This window comes from Camelina sativa, chromosome 3, assembly GCF_000633955.1.
Source record: "Camelina sativa cultivar DH55 chromosome 3, Cs, whole genome shotgun sequence".
Classification (NCBI taxonomy): Eukaryota; Viridiplantae; Streptophyta; class Magnoliopsida; order Brassicales; family Brassicaceae; genus Camelina; species Camelina sativa.
The window spans coordinates 9625017-9640517 of record NC_025687.1 but is presented as its reverse complement, the minus strand read 5'-3'; the positions used below and the strand labels follow the sequence as shown (position 1 = coordinate 9640517).

At 38.7% G+C, this 15501-nt stretch overlaps 2 protein-coding genes and 1 pseudogene across 3 annotated transcripts; 2 read left to right on the top strand and 1 right to left on the bottom strand.

Annotated features, from left to right (window-relative positions):
* On the bottom strand, window positions 45–6624 carry LOC104776237 (exocyst complex component SEC5B). Of its 2 annotated transcripts, none has more exons than XM_010500264.2 (21): window positions 6110–6624; window positions 5580–5734; window positions 5372–5457; window positions 5066–5260; window positions 4851–4978; window positions 4608–4766; window positions 4373–4477; window positions 4042–4116; window positions 3653–3790; window positions 3373–3558; window positions 3110–3232; window positions 2860–2986; window positions 2566–2776; window positions 2127–2242; window positions 1796–2024; window positions 1465–1558; window positions 1290–1367; window positions 1123–1179; window positions 842–991; window positions 525–740; window positions 45–426 (listed from the first exon to the last, which is right to left on the bottom strand). In XM_010500264.2, the coding sequence occupies exons 1-21, from the start codon at window positions 6515–6517 to the stop codon at window positions 220–222; spliced, it is 3243 nt and encodes a 1080-aa protein (XP_010498566.1). In that variant the 5' UTR covers window positions 6518–6624; the 3' UTR covers window positions 45–219. The 2 variants fall into 2 exon arrangements, with proteins under 2 accessions (XP_010498566.1, XP_010498567.1); XM_010500265.2 differs by having other exon boundaries at window positions 5580–5723; window positions 6110–6195.
* On the top strand, window positions 6803–12507 carry LOC104776236 (annotated as a pseudogene).
* On the top strand, window positions 12651–14313 carry LOC104776235 (transcription termination factor MTERF6, chloroplastic/mitochondrial-like). The gene has a single exon (XM_010500263.2). The coding sequence runs from the start codon at window positions 12950–12952 to the stop codon at window positions 14156–14158; it is 1209 nt and encodes a 402-aa protein (XP_010498565.1). The 5' UTR covers window positions 12651–12949; the 3' UTR covers window positions 14159–14313.

The window sequence follows — 15501 nt, the reverse complement described above, 5'->3', positions numbered from 1 at the left end:
GTATGTGATCGGTTTTGGTTTTTAAATCTGATACATGGTTCAGGAGGATGAAAACACAATCAAGATCGATTTCATGAGAAAAGTTAATGTTGAAAACATGTAAATTTACATTGAAAACAAGATTAGTGATGTATAATCAATTAGAACGAATACAGTATATTGAGAAAAACATGTCATGATCACCAACGCGCTTCGAATCAGAGTAAGAAAGAGAAGTTCTTATCTTCGCCTTGGTCTACCTTGAACCGGAGAACCCACTGACTGTGGCTCTCTATGGTTTCTGCTCGGAGAATCCATCGATGTGCTGGAGTAGGCAGCTGGCGGCATTGGATCCAACGGGATGGTCTCAACGAAACATGCACTGTTCAAACGGGTTTTCTCTAGCTCCAGTTGAAGCATTCCGCTTGTACATTGCTGTGCAAGAGCCTAAAGCAGCAACAGTAACCGCTTTTAGCTGAATCTGTAAGGTTTTAAGTATTGAAGATGGTAAATATCAAGTGGTGGTTAAGGAGAAATGTTCTTACAAGGAGATCATCTGGGGATACGGATGATTGTTTGTCATCTGAAATTGCATCTTCACTGCCACGTGTTGGTTTCCGTTGATGCCCTCCCGGGTTGTTCTCGACTGACTCGCTTATACTCTCTGTAGCTTTCTCCAACACAGCTCCTTGCAGAGACTTAAGTGACTCGGTTGCATCGACCGTCAAATATGGGTTCAGTATAGTCTCAAAATACTCGAGCTGCATCATAGTTTATAAAATCAGATACGCGCATCATAACTAGTTTAAGTATTAACCCATTCACTCAAATAAAGTTGAGAACACCAACAAAATTTATTTACCTCAAGCATCAATTGGCAGAAACCATTTGCATCTATTGAGCTCAGGTCGTCAGATCTGTTTTCTTCCAGAAGACTGAGAAAAGTATCAATCAGACCTTCGACCAAAGTGCCAAGAATTTTGTCCAGGAGTGGTTTGGCACCCGCAAATACCTGTTAATTATTGTTCTTAGTATAAGTTTAACTGGTTTAGCAGTAGGATTACTCAAGTGTGATGTTTAGAAGCAATTGTTATAGAAATTCGAATGTCCAACTCTCTTGGTAGGATGAAGCAACGGTATTACCTCTGCATGGACAGCAACCAGAGTGTGTAACAGCTCAACAGCATTATCTCGTATGCCCTGAAGAAAGGTTTAGTTATCGTTTCTTGAGAAAATAGGGTAAAGTGTTTTTTTCATTGATTCTTCTAAGGACCAAGAAAGTCACAGCTGAGAGTGAACTTGCCACTTACTTTTACTGGAGGCGCCGCACCCCACTGAATACCAGAGTCCAGCAAATAATTTGTTGCAGCGGTTCTGATCAAGTTTGCCTGGGTACAAGACATATAGATGCAATAGAACTGCATCATTTCTTTAACACACAGGGCCAGCATTAGTAAAAGCTAACTTAGCCGATTAGGGCATTACCTTAGCAAAAGTGTAATGTTCAAGGACCTTCTCACCAAGACCAGAGAAAGACATTATTAGATCTTGAAGATCACTGTTGTCTTCATCAACTCCCCTGGAATATTTAAGAGACGACTGGGCTTAGCCAGTTATATATAATACCATATAAAATTTCTCACTGACTATCAAAGTTTTGATTATAAAATTAGGAAGTTGGTACTGACTATCGCAGTTGAGACTTGAGACAACAAGCATGAATAAGTTTGTCCAACTTCTCTGCCGGTTAGAGCAGAGATAGGAATTTGTTGATGTTAAAAAAGCACCAATGGAGTTTAATAAGAAAGAGACCCACCTCGACTGTGACCAAGTATATTTGTACTTGTTGTAAAGCTCAGAGGCAAGTTCGTCTTTGCAATAACCTATATTACTTAAGATCATCAGCAACTGCCTGTGAGGATCAACGACACTTTCAGGGGCATTGATTGATGGCTCTTCCTGGTGGTCGTTGGGATATCCATTTTGCCAACTCTCTCGCTTTGAGGTGCCTTGAGAAAGGTCCGCGCCAATTTGCTCTAAGTGAGCTAAATATATGGAAAAAAGCATATCAACATAACCATCGTCATTTCTTTTTGTCTGCAACGGTAAACATGTATTATCACGAAAGTTTGGTGTAAAAGGCTTACCCGCAAAATCCAGAAAGCAGTTCAAAAAGGCAAGTCTAACAGATATGAGGATTTCCTCAATATGGGCAATCATATCTTCTGATCTAGCAGCTTCACCTTTTAAAGATAGAATCATCCTGGAGTAAACATAGTAGGCAGAAATCAACAGCCATATAAGGCAACACCTCATGAGATACTTGTATCTTATTCTCCACTTGTACACAAGTCATATGAGTATAGTTTGTGATTATAGTACGGACAACCAAAATCATAAAAATGGAATGGTAACTGCCAATTTGTTCTCTAACTAGAGAGAGAGAAGTAGAGTAATACTGTCTAGCTAGCATTCATAGATATAAAAAAACTCTTACAAAGTAATAGAAAAATGTTGTAACTATTAATGTACACAAGATTAAGTATTTGGATATATACATGTAACTGCAAGATGCTAGAAACTTACAGATTAATTTGTTCCATCCCAGAGATGATAACTGAACGGAATGCAAGGGGCAGGTAAGAGATGGAATATGGAGATCTATTCCTTTCAAGAATAGAAACTGGGATCCACGTCTCTTCCTTTGATATTCCTTCTGTAGACGCCCTCATCCAAGAGCAAAGCCTTTGGATGTATATTTTAGTGATTTCCACTTTAACTTTTCTTAGTGCCATGACTGCCAAAACCAAAACGTGTATACATAATCTCAGTATATTTTAGCAAAACAACAAGCTCAAGCTTTAGAAGAGATTCAAATACCAGCACTATGGGGAGCTGACTCTTTGGCCTCAAAAGCTTGGCATGCTTTTGATACTTCGTTGATGGCATCACTCATATATGGGTGGAGAATGTATGATTCGTCAAAATCATGAAATGTGATTTGCACCTACACAATCATAATCAGGGGGAAAAGTATTAGAACTAATGAATGAAAACAGATGACAGGTTCATCTTTCCAGTATGGCAGAGAAAAGGTATGACAACATCAGTTGACAGAAAAGGAGATGACCTTTTCTTCATAAACAGAAATGGTATTGCGTATCATCACAGCAACTTCTTCCAAAGAATGACTTATATACCTCACCTCTTCCACTTTCTCCTCAGCTTTACTGATATCATTAACTTGGGAAGACTGAATTTGTAGAAATCAAATCAAAGTAAAGATTTAGCTCCATTTGAATAAAGAAAGAAATAGGCACTGCCCTCAACATACAAAATTGTAATACAAAGTTAATATATTGCAGAAGCAGAGCACATAGGAGTATCATATACCTTGGCAAATTTCCCATTGAAAATAGAAAGAGCTGTTTTCCAAAATGAAGGGAGATGATATACGATTACAGCTGTCAATCTTTTGATATATCTTCCCCTCAAAGCATCATGTTCTTTCCCTGCCGACTCTACTGATGGTAGGTCAACTTGAACTTGGTTATCTTCTATAGAAGACGTGTATTCTGACTGAAGGATTATAGAAAATACAAATTGTTATCATCTATAAACCTGAATCTTGCATTTATTGTAGTAATACAGCTGCCTTCACAGTTGAACTCACAAGTTGAACACCATTTTGTTGAATTTGTCGCCACTTCGCGTCAGAGAGAGCTCTCTCATGCACCTGGTTGCGCAAAATTTCCATCCTTGCTTCATGATCAAATGTACACTTTTCAAGCAGTCCATGGATCCTATGGTTCTGATAATAGAATGAACCAAGCCAGAAAACTTTAGATACATTCTTTAACAAATAGTCTAAGAAACTGTATGTGATGTGTGTTTCTAAAGAGGTGCCAACTAAGACCACAACTATGAAGGAAAAGAGATGCAAAATAGCAGAGGCTAAGAGAGCCAGGATATTAAAAGCAAAACTAGCAGGAAACTAAACACTACTCAGCACTAACTTAGGAAAGCGGTAGTGAAAAGAGTAACAACGTCTAATACACTAACCTGAACATTTAAGTAATGCCAAACAGGATCTGATTCGGGCTCCAGCTCCAGCAAAAGCCTCACAGTGTTTTCCAGCTAAATTAAGCAAAAAAATTTTAGCATCCAGCAGAGGAAGAAAAGGGAGAGAATGATACATAAATGTCTTGTATAAATATATATTTGGTGAGTCATAATCTTACAAAAGGGAAACATGAAAACTTGTATTGTACACTTAAATTGATAGCGATTTTATAAAAAAAGCACCAGGATCCTTAACTTCTTTGAATGAAAGTTGGAATGTACATTTCAGTAGTGCTTCACATTATAATAGAAGTAATAATAGTGAACTCACACTCGTAAAATCTATTTTTGGATCTTCCATAGACCTGTAAAGGGTGCATTTAAACTCCTGCATCACTTTCTCAACCTCCTCGAGTACACGCTTGAGTATATTGACCTGTAAGCAACGTGTTACTCTATGCTTTCACGAGCTGCGTAATGCAAGTGAATAATAATTTAACAAGTGAATGCTGGAAGAAACATGAGTGGTATCTGTCTTAAGAGTTTGATGAATGGGGCAGGCATACATGAGAAGGGAGAGCAATAGACTTCGCCTTCTTGTATTCCCGAACAGCCAAATCATACTCGCCTTTGCTAATACTGCTACGAATTATACTGGTTAAGTTGAAGAGTGTACGGAATCTCTGAAGCATTCCTTGTACAGACCTGATCTTCTCAGCTTGGGCCTACGAATAAAGGCGAAAAAGTCTTAAGCAGATAGCAAGAGGCTAGGACAACACCAAAAAACAATAGTATGTGACCATACCAACCTGTCTTTCAAAAAGTGGCTCAAAAGCACGATTAGCCCGTGATGTCACACTCTTCATGCAATTAAACAAATGAGTAGTTCCCGATCCGTCAGGGTCATCTTCGATCCGTTTCAGTTTTGATTCAATATCTTTAAAGCAAGGTAGTAGACTTCACATCAACAAGAGATAAGATTAAAGTAAATGTATGCCAAACCCATTGAGAAAATAATACATACCATCAATTGTTGTTTTACACGAGACAAAGCAGTCAAAATTATCTTTCACCAGTTGTTTCCTTTGTAGATTACGACCCTTTAAGTCACTTTTCAGAGCACGGGCACCAGATTCCAAGTCCGCTGCACTTGTCTCTTGGTGAATGCGAGAAAGAAATAGCTTGGGATCGAAATGGTCAGAAATGTACACCAACTTTTCTGCAAATTCTCTCAGACGAGTCATATTTTAAAAAACCGGAAGTTGTACAAGTCTGGTGTAAGAGCTAATAATCAACCTCAAGTTAAGTATGGTCATAAAGAAATACATACCCCTAAGTGCATTATCTACTTTCTCAGCTTTGGAAAGACTTTCTGATGACTCAGTGATTAATCTCAGAGTCTTGTTATCTATTATCCTACGAAGTACACAAAAAGCCATGTTTAGATACGCCCTACCATATCATGTTCTCAGAGGTAGAATAAACAATCAGATTGACTTTCAAGGTGAGCAAAACAAATGGAAGATAGTAGTTGGTACCCTAATTTTAGTGGATCAATGCATTCCATGCCTCGAGGAAATGATTGCAAACTGGTAAGAACCGCATTCTTGCCTCCAGATACCTTCCGCTCAAGCTTTTGAGTCACGGGTGCTGCTGTTCTTGACTCCCGCATATCACGAACCCTGCGGGCAAGCTGCCAAGTGACATCAGCATTTAAGTGAAATGTTCATATTTCCAACTAAATCTGCCTGATGCCATGATTCTAACTTAACCAATGGCCTTATGTTGAGTCTTTCACATCTCAATTCTGCACATTGAATCCTTTCCAAAGATCTCAACAATATTCCATGAACAGACTATTCAAATCACACAACTGAACTTTTTTTTTCAATTTCAAATCCTAAACTCAATCAACCAAGCTACGATTACTTATGGCTACTTCAAATCAAAACAATGCAGCAAACACAACAACAGCCAAAAGAGAAGTCAAATTCTGAGTTTGAAATGAATCTCGCCGAAATCAAAATCGAAGCCAGATCAATCCCAAACATGATAGATACCACCGTACCTCAGCTTCATTCACCCGTTTCCAGCAATCAGGCTCCACTCCATCCCAAGCTACATTATCTTCCTTCCGCGCTCTCCCTCTCTCCTTAACACTTCCGCGTCTTCCTCTACCTCCACCACCGTCTCTTCCCGGATCATTCCCCACATCCTCATCCCCGCTCGAAATGCTAAGCAATTCAACCTCCGATTCATCATCCTCATCCATCGACGGCTTCGCACCTCCAGTAGACTTCCTAGGCGGAGGAGCAGCCGCCGTCTTCTGTTTCCGTGGCTGCTGCACTAAATTCGCGACGGGCTTACGAGAAGCAGCGGAAGAAGGCTTCTGGTATGTAAGATCTCTCTGAGATTGCTCCTTCAACGCCATCTGAAGCAGCTCATCTTCGTCAAAATCGTCGCTATCGCTCGACATTGTTATCTCCTGGAAATCAAATCAGATGATCCTCGTCTCTTTCTCTTCCTCCCTTTGAGCTAGATAGAGATCTGTGCAGTTCTAATTTGAATTTTTTGTTTTGTGACTTTTTCCTCTTTCCGTGTGACGAATTTTTCTTCTCTTTTTATTTTATTTTATTTATTTGATATTCCTTTTTTACTTTCCTAATTTCAGAAACGGTGTCGTTTGAGCTATTTTAACCTAGTCTCAATAAAATCCTTTTTTAAGCATTCTCGATCGAAATCTATAAATACGCAACAGAACCCAAAAGAAATTTACGAAACCCTAGAATTCTCAAAATTGTCTCCCAGAACGAAAGGCTCTCTCTAGCTGTTTGTTTTACTTACCCTTCTCCCCCCCCCCCAGAAAGAACGATCTTTGTTGGATACCTTCTTCTTCGTTGTTTCAGTAAATCTCCCCTAGTTTGTTTTTGCCTAATATGAAGCGAAACCCATTACATATTAAGGTAATCTTCGCTCACCTTATTGCTTTAATGTCGTTTGGTTTATTGATTGATTTGTTTGTTGTTGATTCTGGAGTTATTGAATCGGATCGGATACCTTAATTGTATTGTTTAATCACAGGTTATATTCATATTTGATTTTTATCAATGGATACGAGGAATTCGAGTTCGTGGAGTGGGGACGATGATCTCCCCCTTGTCTCATCTATGGGAATTCTTGAATGTGTGATAGGCGACGACCATGTTTCTATTGGTACGGAGCTTAAAGGTGAGGAAGAGAAGGTTGTGAACGGCGAGGATGATGACTCTGCTACTAAGAGTGATGAGGTTGGAGGAGTAACTTCAAAGAGTAAGAAGAAGAAGAAGAAGAAGAGTGGAAAGACTGCACATGGTGAAGATGATTTGGACAAGATACTCGCTGAACTTGGGGATGTTCCTGTTTCACCAGCATCTAAAGTGGAGAATATTAAAGCTTCACAGTCTGAGGTAGTTGCACCTGGTGGGAAGAATGGAGAAGAAGAAGAGACTGTTGAGTCGGCTGCAGCTAAGAAAAGGAGAAAGAAGAAGGAAAGGGACAAGAAAGCAGCTGCGTCTTCTGTGGAGGCTGAGGAGGACAAACAAGGTAATCCATTGTTTGAGCCATCACAGCGTAAGAAGAATGATGTGAATGTTAAAGTAGCGGAGAAGAAAGTTCCTAAACATGTTCGAGAGATGCAAGAGATCATTTCACGGCGGAAAGAAGCTGAAGAGAGGAAGAAGAAGGAAGAAGAAGAGAGATTGAGGAAAGAGGAAGAGGAGCGCCGCATTGAGGAAGAGCGAGAAAGGGAAGCTGAAAAGATTAGGCAGAGGAGGAAGATAAGGAGAATGGAGAAGAAGCAAGAGGGCGGGCTTCTAACAGCGAAGCAAAAGCGTGAAGCCTCGAAGAATGAGGCTTACAAGAACAAGGTGTTGACTGATGCTGGAGGTCTTCTTGTTGCAGATAAAAACGGTGATTCCTCAAAACGTCCTGTTTATGGCAATAGAAAAAAATCAGCTTGCCAAAAAGCAAACAGCTCTGCTTCTGTCCAGATGAAAGGTGATGTAGAAACAAAGGAAAGTCATCCAGAGGAACCAGGTACTTTGCATGAATTGGTTTCAGTTGACGATAAAAGGGTTGGTATAATAGAATCAGTAGATACAGAAGAGAAACATGGAGCTCTTGATGTATCACAAGAGAATGGTGATGAGGATGATTTGTGGGATGCAAAAACTAATTTTACCATCGAGGGTGATCCTGATGATAAGGAGGAAAAACCTCAGCCTGTGGTTAAGAAAGAATTAAAAGACACTGCATCAAAGGCACATGATTCAGGTCAGTAGAAACACTTGAAAAGGAAGAATCTCAGTCTGTGGTTTTTTATCTTTTGTCTGCTTTATCTAATATTTTGGATTTCAATACAGGTCCCGTCGCAGGTAGACCAACAGAGAAGGCTGGAGTTGCAGGCAAGTCTAAAACAGCTACAAAAAAAGCTATCCCTAAGGTGGATGATGTTACCCGGCCAAAGGATACTTCTAAAAAGGGTAAAAGCTTAGTACTGAATGAAATTGCTAAAGAAGTAGAAGGAAACCTTCGCTCTCCCATTTGCTGCATCATGGGTCATGTTGACTCTGGTAAAACAAAGTTGTTGGATTGCATCAGAGGAACAAATGTTCAGGAAGGTGAAGCTGGGGGTATTACTCAACAGATTGGTGCAACATATTTCCCTGCAGAAAACATACAGGAGAGAACCAAGGAGTTAATTTCTGTCGCAAAAATCCAGGTGCCAGGTCTATTGGTTATCGATACACCTGGACACGAGTCATTCACAAATCTGCGTTCAAGGGGTTCAAATTTGTGTGACCTTGCAGTTCTAGTGGTTGACATAATGCATGGTCTAAAGCCACAAACCATAGAATCTCTGAATTTTTTGAGAAGAAGGAATGCAAAGTTCATTGTTGCCTTGAATAAGGTGAGACTTCTTGTCATTCTGCTGGGATGTGTTTGGTTTTCTCTGTGGTCACTAATTTATGGCATAAAACCTCCAACTTTCAGGTGGATTTGCTATACGGGTGGAAAAGAAGCAAGAATGCTCCTATAATGACGGCAATGATGCAACAATCAAGTGATGTGGTTAATGAATTCAAAATGAGGCTAACACAGGTAAGTTCTACGTCTTGAGGCTTTGGTTTTAATATTTTAGGGTGAAAAAGGATGTGTTCATATGTTATAATATAATATTGTTTCATTGGTCCAGGTTATAACCCAGTTCGGGNTCTCAGTCTGTGGTTTTTTATCTTTTGTCTGCTTTATCTAATATTTTGGATTTCAATACAGGTCCCGTCGCAGGTAGACCAACAGAGAAGGCTGGAGTTGCAGGCAAGTCTAAAACAGCTACAAAAAAAGCTATCCCTAAGGTGGATGATGTTACCCGGCCAAAGGATACTTCTAAAAAGGGTAAAAGCTTAGTACTGAATGAAATTGCTAAAGAAGTAGAAGGAAACCTTCGCTCTCCCATTTGCTGCATCATGGGTCATGTTGACTCTGGTAAAACAAAGTTGTTGGATTGCATCAGAGGAACAAATGTTCAGGAAGGTGAAGCTGGGGGTATTACTCAACAGATTGGTGCAACATATTTCCCTGCAGAAAACATACAGGAGAGAACCAAGGAGTTAATTTCTGTCGCAAAAATCCAGGTGCCAGGTCTATTGGTTATCGATACACCTGGACACGAGTCATTCACAAATCTGCGTTCAAGGGGTTCAAATTTGTGTGACCTTGCAGTTCTAGTGGTTGACATAATGCATGGTCTAAAGCCACAAACCATAGAATCTCTGAATTTTTTGAGAAGAAGGAATGCAAAGTTCATTGTTGCCTTGAATAAGGTGAGACTTCTTGTCATTCTGCTGGGATGTGTTTGGTTTTCTCTGTGGTCACTAATTTATGGCATAAAACCTCCAACTTTCAGGTGGATTTGCTATACGGGTGGAAAAGAAGCAAGAATGCTCCTATAATGACGGCAATGATGCAACAATCAAGTGATGTGGTTAATGAATTCAAAATGAGGCTAACACAGGTAAGTTCTACGTCTTGAGGCTTTGGTTTTAATATTTTAGGGTGAAAAAGGATGTGTTCATATGTTATAATATAATATTGTTTCATTGGTCCAGGTTATAACCCAGTTCGGGGAACAAGGTCTCAACTCTAAGCTTTATTACGAGAACAGAACAATGGGAGAAACTATCAGTATTGTACCTACTAGCGCTATTAGGTCTGAAATTCTTTTACTGTCTTCAAATTATAGTTCTTTAGAGGTAAACCATGCTCACTATGGATTATTGGATATTGATATTTCAGTGGGGAAGGGATCCCAGATCTTTTGCTGTTGTTGGTTCATTTGGCTCAGAAAACAATGGTCGAGAAACTCACATATGTTGACAAAGTCCAGGTTTGTCTCATTCCTCTTTTAGGTAATGAATCGTTTCTGCACTACTTCAACTTTCATATATTTTCTTAAACTGGTTGACAGTGTACTGTCCTCGAGGTCAAAAATATTGAAGGCCAAGGTATTACAATTGATGTTGTTTTGGTCAATGGTGTACTCCATGAAGGTGATAAAATCGTTGTCTGTGGGTCACAGGTAAGTAGAAAACACAGGGGTCATACCTAAACATGTAATATGTCAAGTATATCATAAAGCTGAAACTTGATGTGATTGATTCTTTTCCTTTCTTCTATTTCAGGGACCAATTGTAACAACTATTAGATCATTATTGACTCCTCATCCGATGAAGGAGATGCGGGTGAAGGTACATTCAGATAGTCCATCCCTTTCCTCTTGTTACTATTATTCCTAGGGAAACATGGTTTATGCAAATAACTTTCTACATTCCATTTTTTTATACAATGACAATTTCTTGGTCTGATGTCTCAGGGTACCTATCTGCCTCAAAGAGAAGTAAAGGGTGCACAGGGTATCAAAATTGCAGCACAGGTGATTATCTCTAACATTGCAATTGCTGTTATTTTTTCCTTGATCGTACTTATTTAGCCTCCTAAAATAATGAGGACATCCTGAACGAATGTTTCCTATATTTTTCGTTTTTACAATAGGGTCTTGAACACGCCATTGCTGGTACTGCCTTGCGTGTGATTGGACCTAATTAGGACTTGGAAGAAGCCAAGAAAAATGCCATGGAAGATATTGATTCATTTATGAACCAGATTGAGAAAAGTGATGAAGGAGTTTATGTACAAGCGTCTACATTAGGGTCCTTGGAAGCATTGCTCGAGCTCTTGAAGTCCCCTGAGGTAAACATACCTGTCAGTGGTATTGGCATTGGACCTGTGCACGAGAAGGATATCAAGAAGGCTGGTGTAATGCTAGAGAGGAAAAGAGAGTTGGCAACGATTTTGGCTTTTGACGTGAAAGTAACTGCAGAGGACGGAGAACTTGCTGACAAAATGGGAGTAAAAATCTTCTGTGCCGATACCATCTATGATCTGTTAAAACAGTTTAAGAGTTACATCGTGAATATCAAAGAAGAGAAAAAGAAAGAAACAGCTTGTGAAGCAGTTTTCCCATGTGTCCTTCAGATTTTACCAGACCATATCTTCAGAAAGAAAGACCCAATAATCCTCGGAGTTGAAGTCACGGATGGAATTCTCAAGGTATATCCTATTTTTTCTCATGAAGATCATTGTACGCATGTCTTCTGGGTCACAGACCTAACAAAATGGTCGTGTTAATGATTTAGGTTGGAACTCCCATTTGCATTGTCAAAAGTATTGAGAATGTAAGAGTGTTTATGGACATTGGGCGTGTTGCATCTATTAACAAGAACAAGAACCCAGTTGTTGATTATGCAAGAAAAGAACAGGTGTCTATTGAGGTATTGAGACCTCTATCTCTTTCATTGATTGACTGTTTTTTTTTTTTAGTTTCTCTGCATTTGTTTAAAAACTAATTTTTTGTTTTACTACTACTAGATCATTGCGTCTAACCCTGAAGAACGGAAAATATATGGGAGGCACTTTGGTATAGAGGACGAGCTTGTCAGTCACATTTCTAGGCGATCCGTGGACGAACTCAAAACTAACTACTGGGTAAGTTTGAGAAGTACTGGTTTATCGAAAATGTTGTTTTAAAATGAACCGTGTTTTAATTAAGCTGATGATACTCGAAACCTTATTGCAGGATGAGTTATCTAACGACGTGAAGAGCCTTGTTTTGGGACTTGAAACAATATTCAGGATATAATAGATTCATTACCCTCTCACATTTCGAAGCTAATCACAGAGATTACACTGAAGTTTGAGAGGGAACATATGCGTTTCTTCTCTTTTTTTTTTTTTTCTCTCTCTCTTTTGAACTGCTGTTTAATCTTCTTATAGACATTTCTTTAAACGCCCCTACATTTTCTTATGCAATCAGTTACGTTCTGGACTTCTGGTTTATAGTTTTCTATCAACATTGTCTTTAGTTCAATCTTCCAATATTTAAAAAAATTTCAAGATTATAAGTTATTGATGTCAATTTGCAAGATTTACACAGTCTAGTTATGTAACTTGTCTTGTGACATATTTTGGGTTATTGTGTAACTTAATACAGTTTGAGGGGAATCTGTGAATCCAAAAAAGTAAAGGGGCTACATTTTGAGATATCCCGTTTTCATCCATGGTGGTCGCAAATTGTGACTGTGAGCCAAGATGTCCTTCGGAGCTAGCTCAGTAGCTCCTCTCCCACTAAACAACATCTCCGTGAAGTCTATGCAAGACCATTTTGTTAGATCTGTGTGACCCAGATCTTATCGTCACCTCTATTCTCAGTTGAGCCAGATTATTGCAAAGTTCGGATTTTTATATTTGTTTTTTTTTCAATTGAGATTTGGAAAAGAGGCTTAGGCTTTAGAATTAGGGTTTTCGCGTATTGATGTCGTCGAGCTTGTTACACTGCAGAAGGGTTTGTATAATTCCATCTTTCCGGAGAAATATCGGAGATTTTGCTTTTAATTCTTCCGCCGTCGTAGTCAATCTAGGGTTTTTGGTGAGTAGAAGAAGCACATTGTGTTCAGTGTCACAGTCACACCAAGTGAAATCAGATGATTTCCAAAAGCAAGCCCAGTGTTCGGAGTCTTTTACAGTTTCGTATCTGGTGAATTCTTGTGGATTGTCTTTGGAATCAGCTAAATCAAATTCAAGATTCGTCAAACTGGTTGCTTCCAAGAAACCAGACTCTGTTCTTGCTCTCTTCAAGAACCATGGCTTCACCAATGACCAAATCACCAATGTCATCAAATCTTTTCCTCGTATCCTGTCATTGAGCCCAGAGGGCGTTATCTCTCCCAAGCTCATGTTTTTCAATTCCATCGGGTTCTCGCCCTCTGATACTGCGAAGCTGATCTCTTCTTGCCCGAAAACGCTATCTTTCAGCTTGGAGAAAAGACTGATCCCTTGCTATGTTTCCCTCAAGAGCATACTCTTAGAGGAAGAAAGTGTTGTCAAGTGTCTCAAGCGTGGATACAGATGCTTCTCTTTGAAGATTGATCATTGTGTATCTCCCCGGATCTCTATCTGTAGAGAGCTTGGTGTTCCAGATAAAAGCATCAAGTGGTTGGTTCAAGCGTCTCCTTTCACTTTTTTTTCTTCAGAGAGAAGGTTCAACGAGGTCTTGAACAGGGTTTGCAGATATGGTTATGACCCCAAGAAGGCCGGTTTTGTTCACGCTATGGTAGCCTTTGATTCCACGAGCGAATCAACAATGGAACGGAAGTTTAAGTTGTTCCAACGTTTTGGTTGGTCTAAAGAAGATTTCGTCTCAGCAATCATGAGATTCCCAAACTGTGCAAATGTTTCAGATGAGAAGATAATGTACACGATGGAGTACCTCATAAACAACATTGGTCTGCACGCGCGTGACATTGTTGCAAGACCGGTGGTGTTGGGTCTGAGCATGGAGAAGAGAATCAAACCGAGGAACCAGGTGATCTCTTTGCTTCTCTCTAGAGGACTTGTGGAGAAAGAAGACATCAACTATTTCACTATATTAAAGATGAAAAGCTCCGAGTTCATGGATAAGTTTGTGCTGAAACATCAGAATGAGATGCCACAACTTATACAAACCTTTACAAGTAATCAATGAGTTTGAAGAAGTGAGAATACAATATAATTGTTCTTGGCTGAATATTGTCGATAACACATGTATGCTTGGCTTCGGTCATGTTTTGATGAATGTTGTGATTTGCTATAGGTAAAGTAACTTTTTTTACATCATAACGACAAAAAAGGTTTTACCTATATTGATTGCTTCGGTGGTAATTTGTGTTGGTTCTGTTTATATTTTTCTACATAGAAAATGATATCAATGATGCTAAAGCCACATGTTAGTATGTTACATATTCCTTTTCTACGAGGATGTGAGAGAGAGATGACACGCAATATCGTCCAAAAGCAGCATGAGAAGTTATAGAACACGACAACGATTCCAAAAGTAGCTCTCTCTTTTTTTTTTATGTTTCTTCCGGAGATTCATTGATTTGTCATGACAAGCTTTTTACACTGTGGAACGAGATCAAACTTTGTGTAAAGGCTCTGTATTCTCTACTCTTAAAAACTGAAAATAAATTTCACACACAAAACAACGTGTTTTGTTAGGCTATAATTAGAATTTCTAAACGGTTCTTCTAACTACCAAACAAAATCAGCGGTATTTTGGCGGATTAATTTGGTGGTTTTGGCAGATTAGTGGCTCTAGGATTTAGTCTATTGAGTCAAACTGTGTACTCTCTTCAGATATATTTTTTTCTGTTAACTAAAGGAATATATAATTGTTGACAGAAATTAGATTCAGTTGGGGGCAAATTAGTTGAAGAAAGTTATCAACCAAAACAATTGAAACGCCAGTTAAGTTAGTAATCAGCTCTGTTTTTTTTATTTATGATTCATATACGAAGAGTCGATGATTAGATATTATATAACTTTAAAATTACACAAGAAAGAAAACCATTTAAAAAAAAATTACCATATTCATTTCAAATGTCAAACTTCAGATTTTAATTACTTCTTAATTTATAAAAATTCAATAAATATACAAGTTTATATGTGTATATATGTTTAGAAACACTTCTATATGCATGTATTATCTCCAACGCAGAAAGTATATCCGGATTTTCATATTTGTGATTTGCTTTGCTTCAAACCGATATCAACCTTTTTTTTGTGCTATGTAAACCTTTTCTTGCCAAGTTCTTAAAAAACTTACGGTGTCTGAATTCTTCAAATTTAGATCAATTCGGAAAATATAGATTTAAACAATTTTAAGAATATTTTTTTGCCCATCGATTGTATAGTTAGAGACTGTAGAGCCACAAGCGTTAAAAGACTCAAGTCTCAACTCGCCTTTTATCATTATTGGGTAAAAACTCCATTTGATAGATTAATATAACGCAATTGCTTACAAAGAGATATCCCATTACTATCAAATTC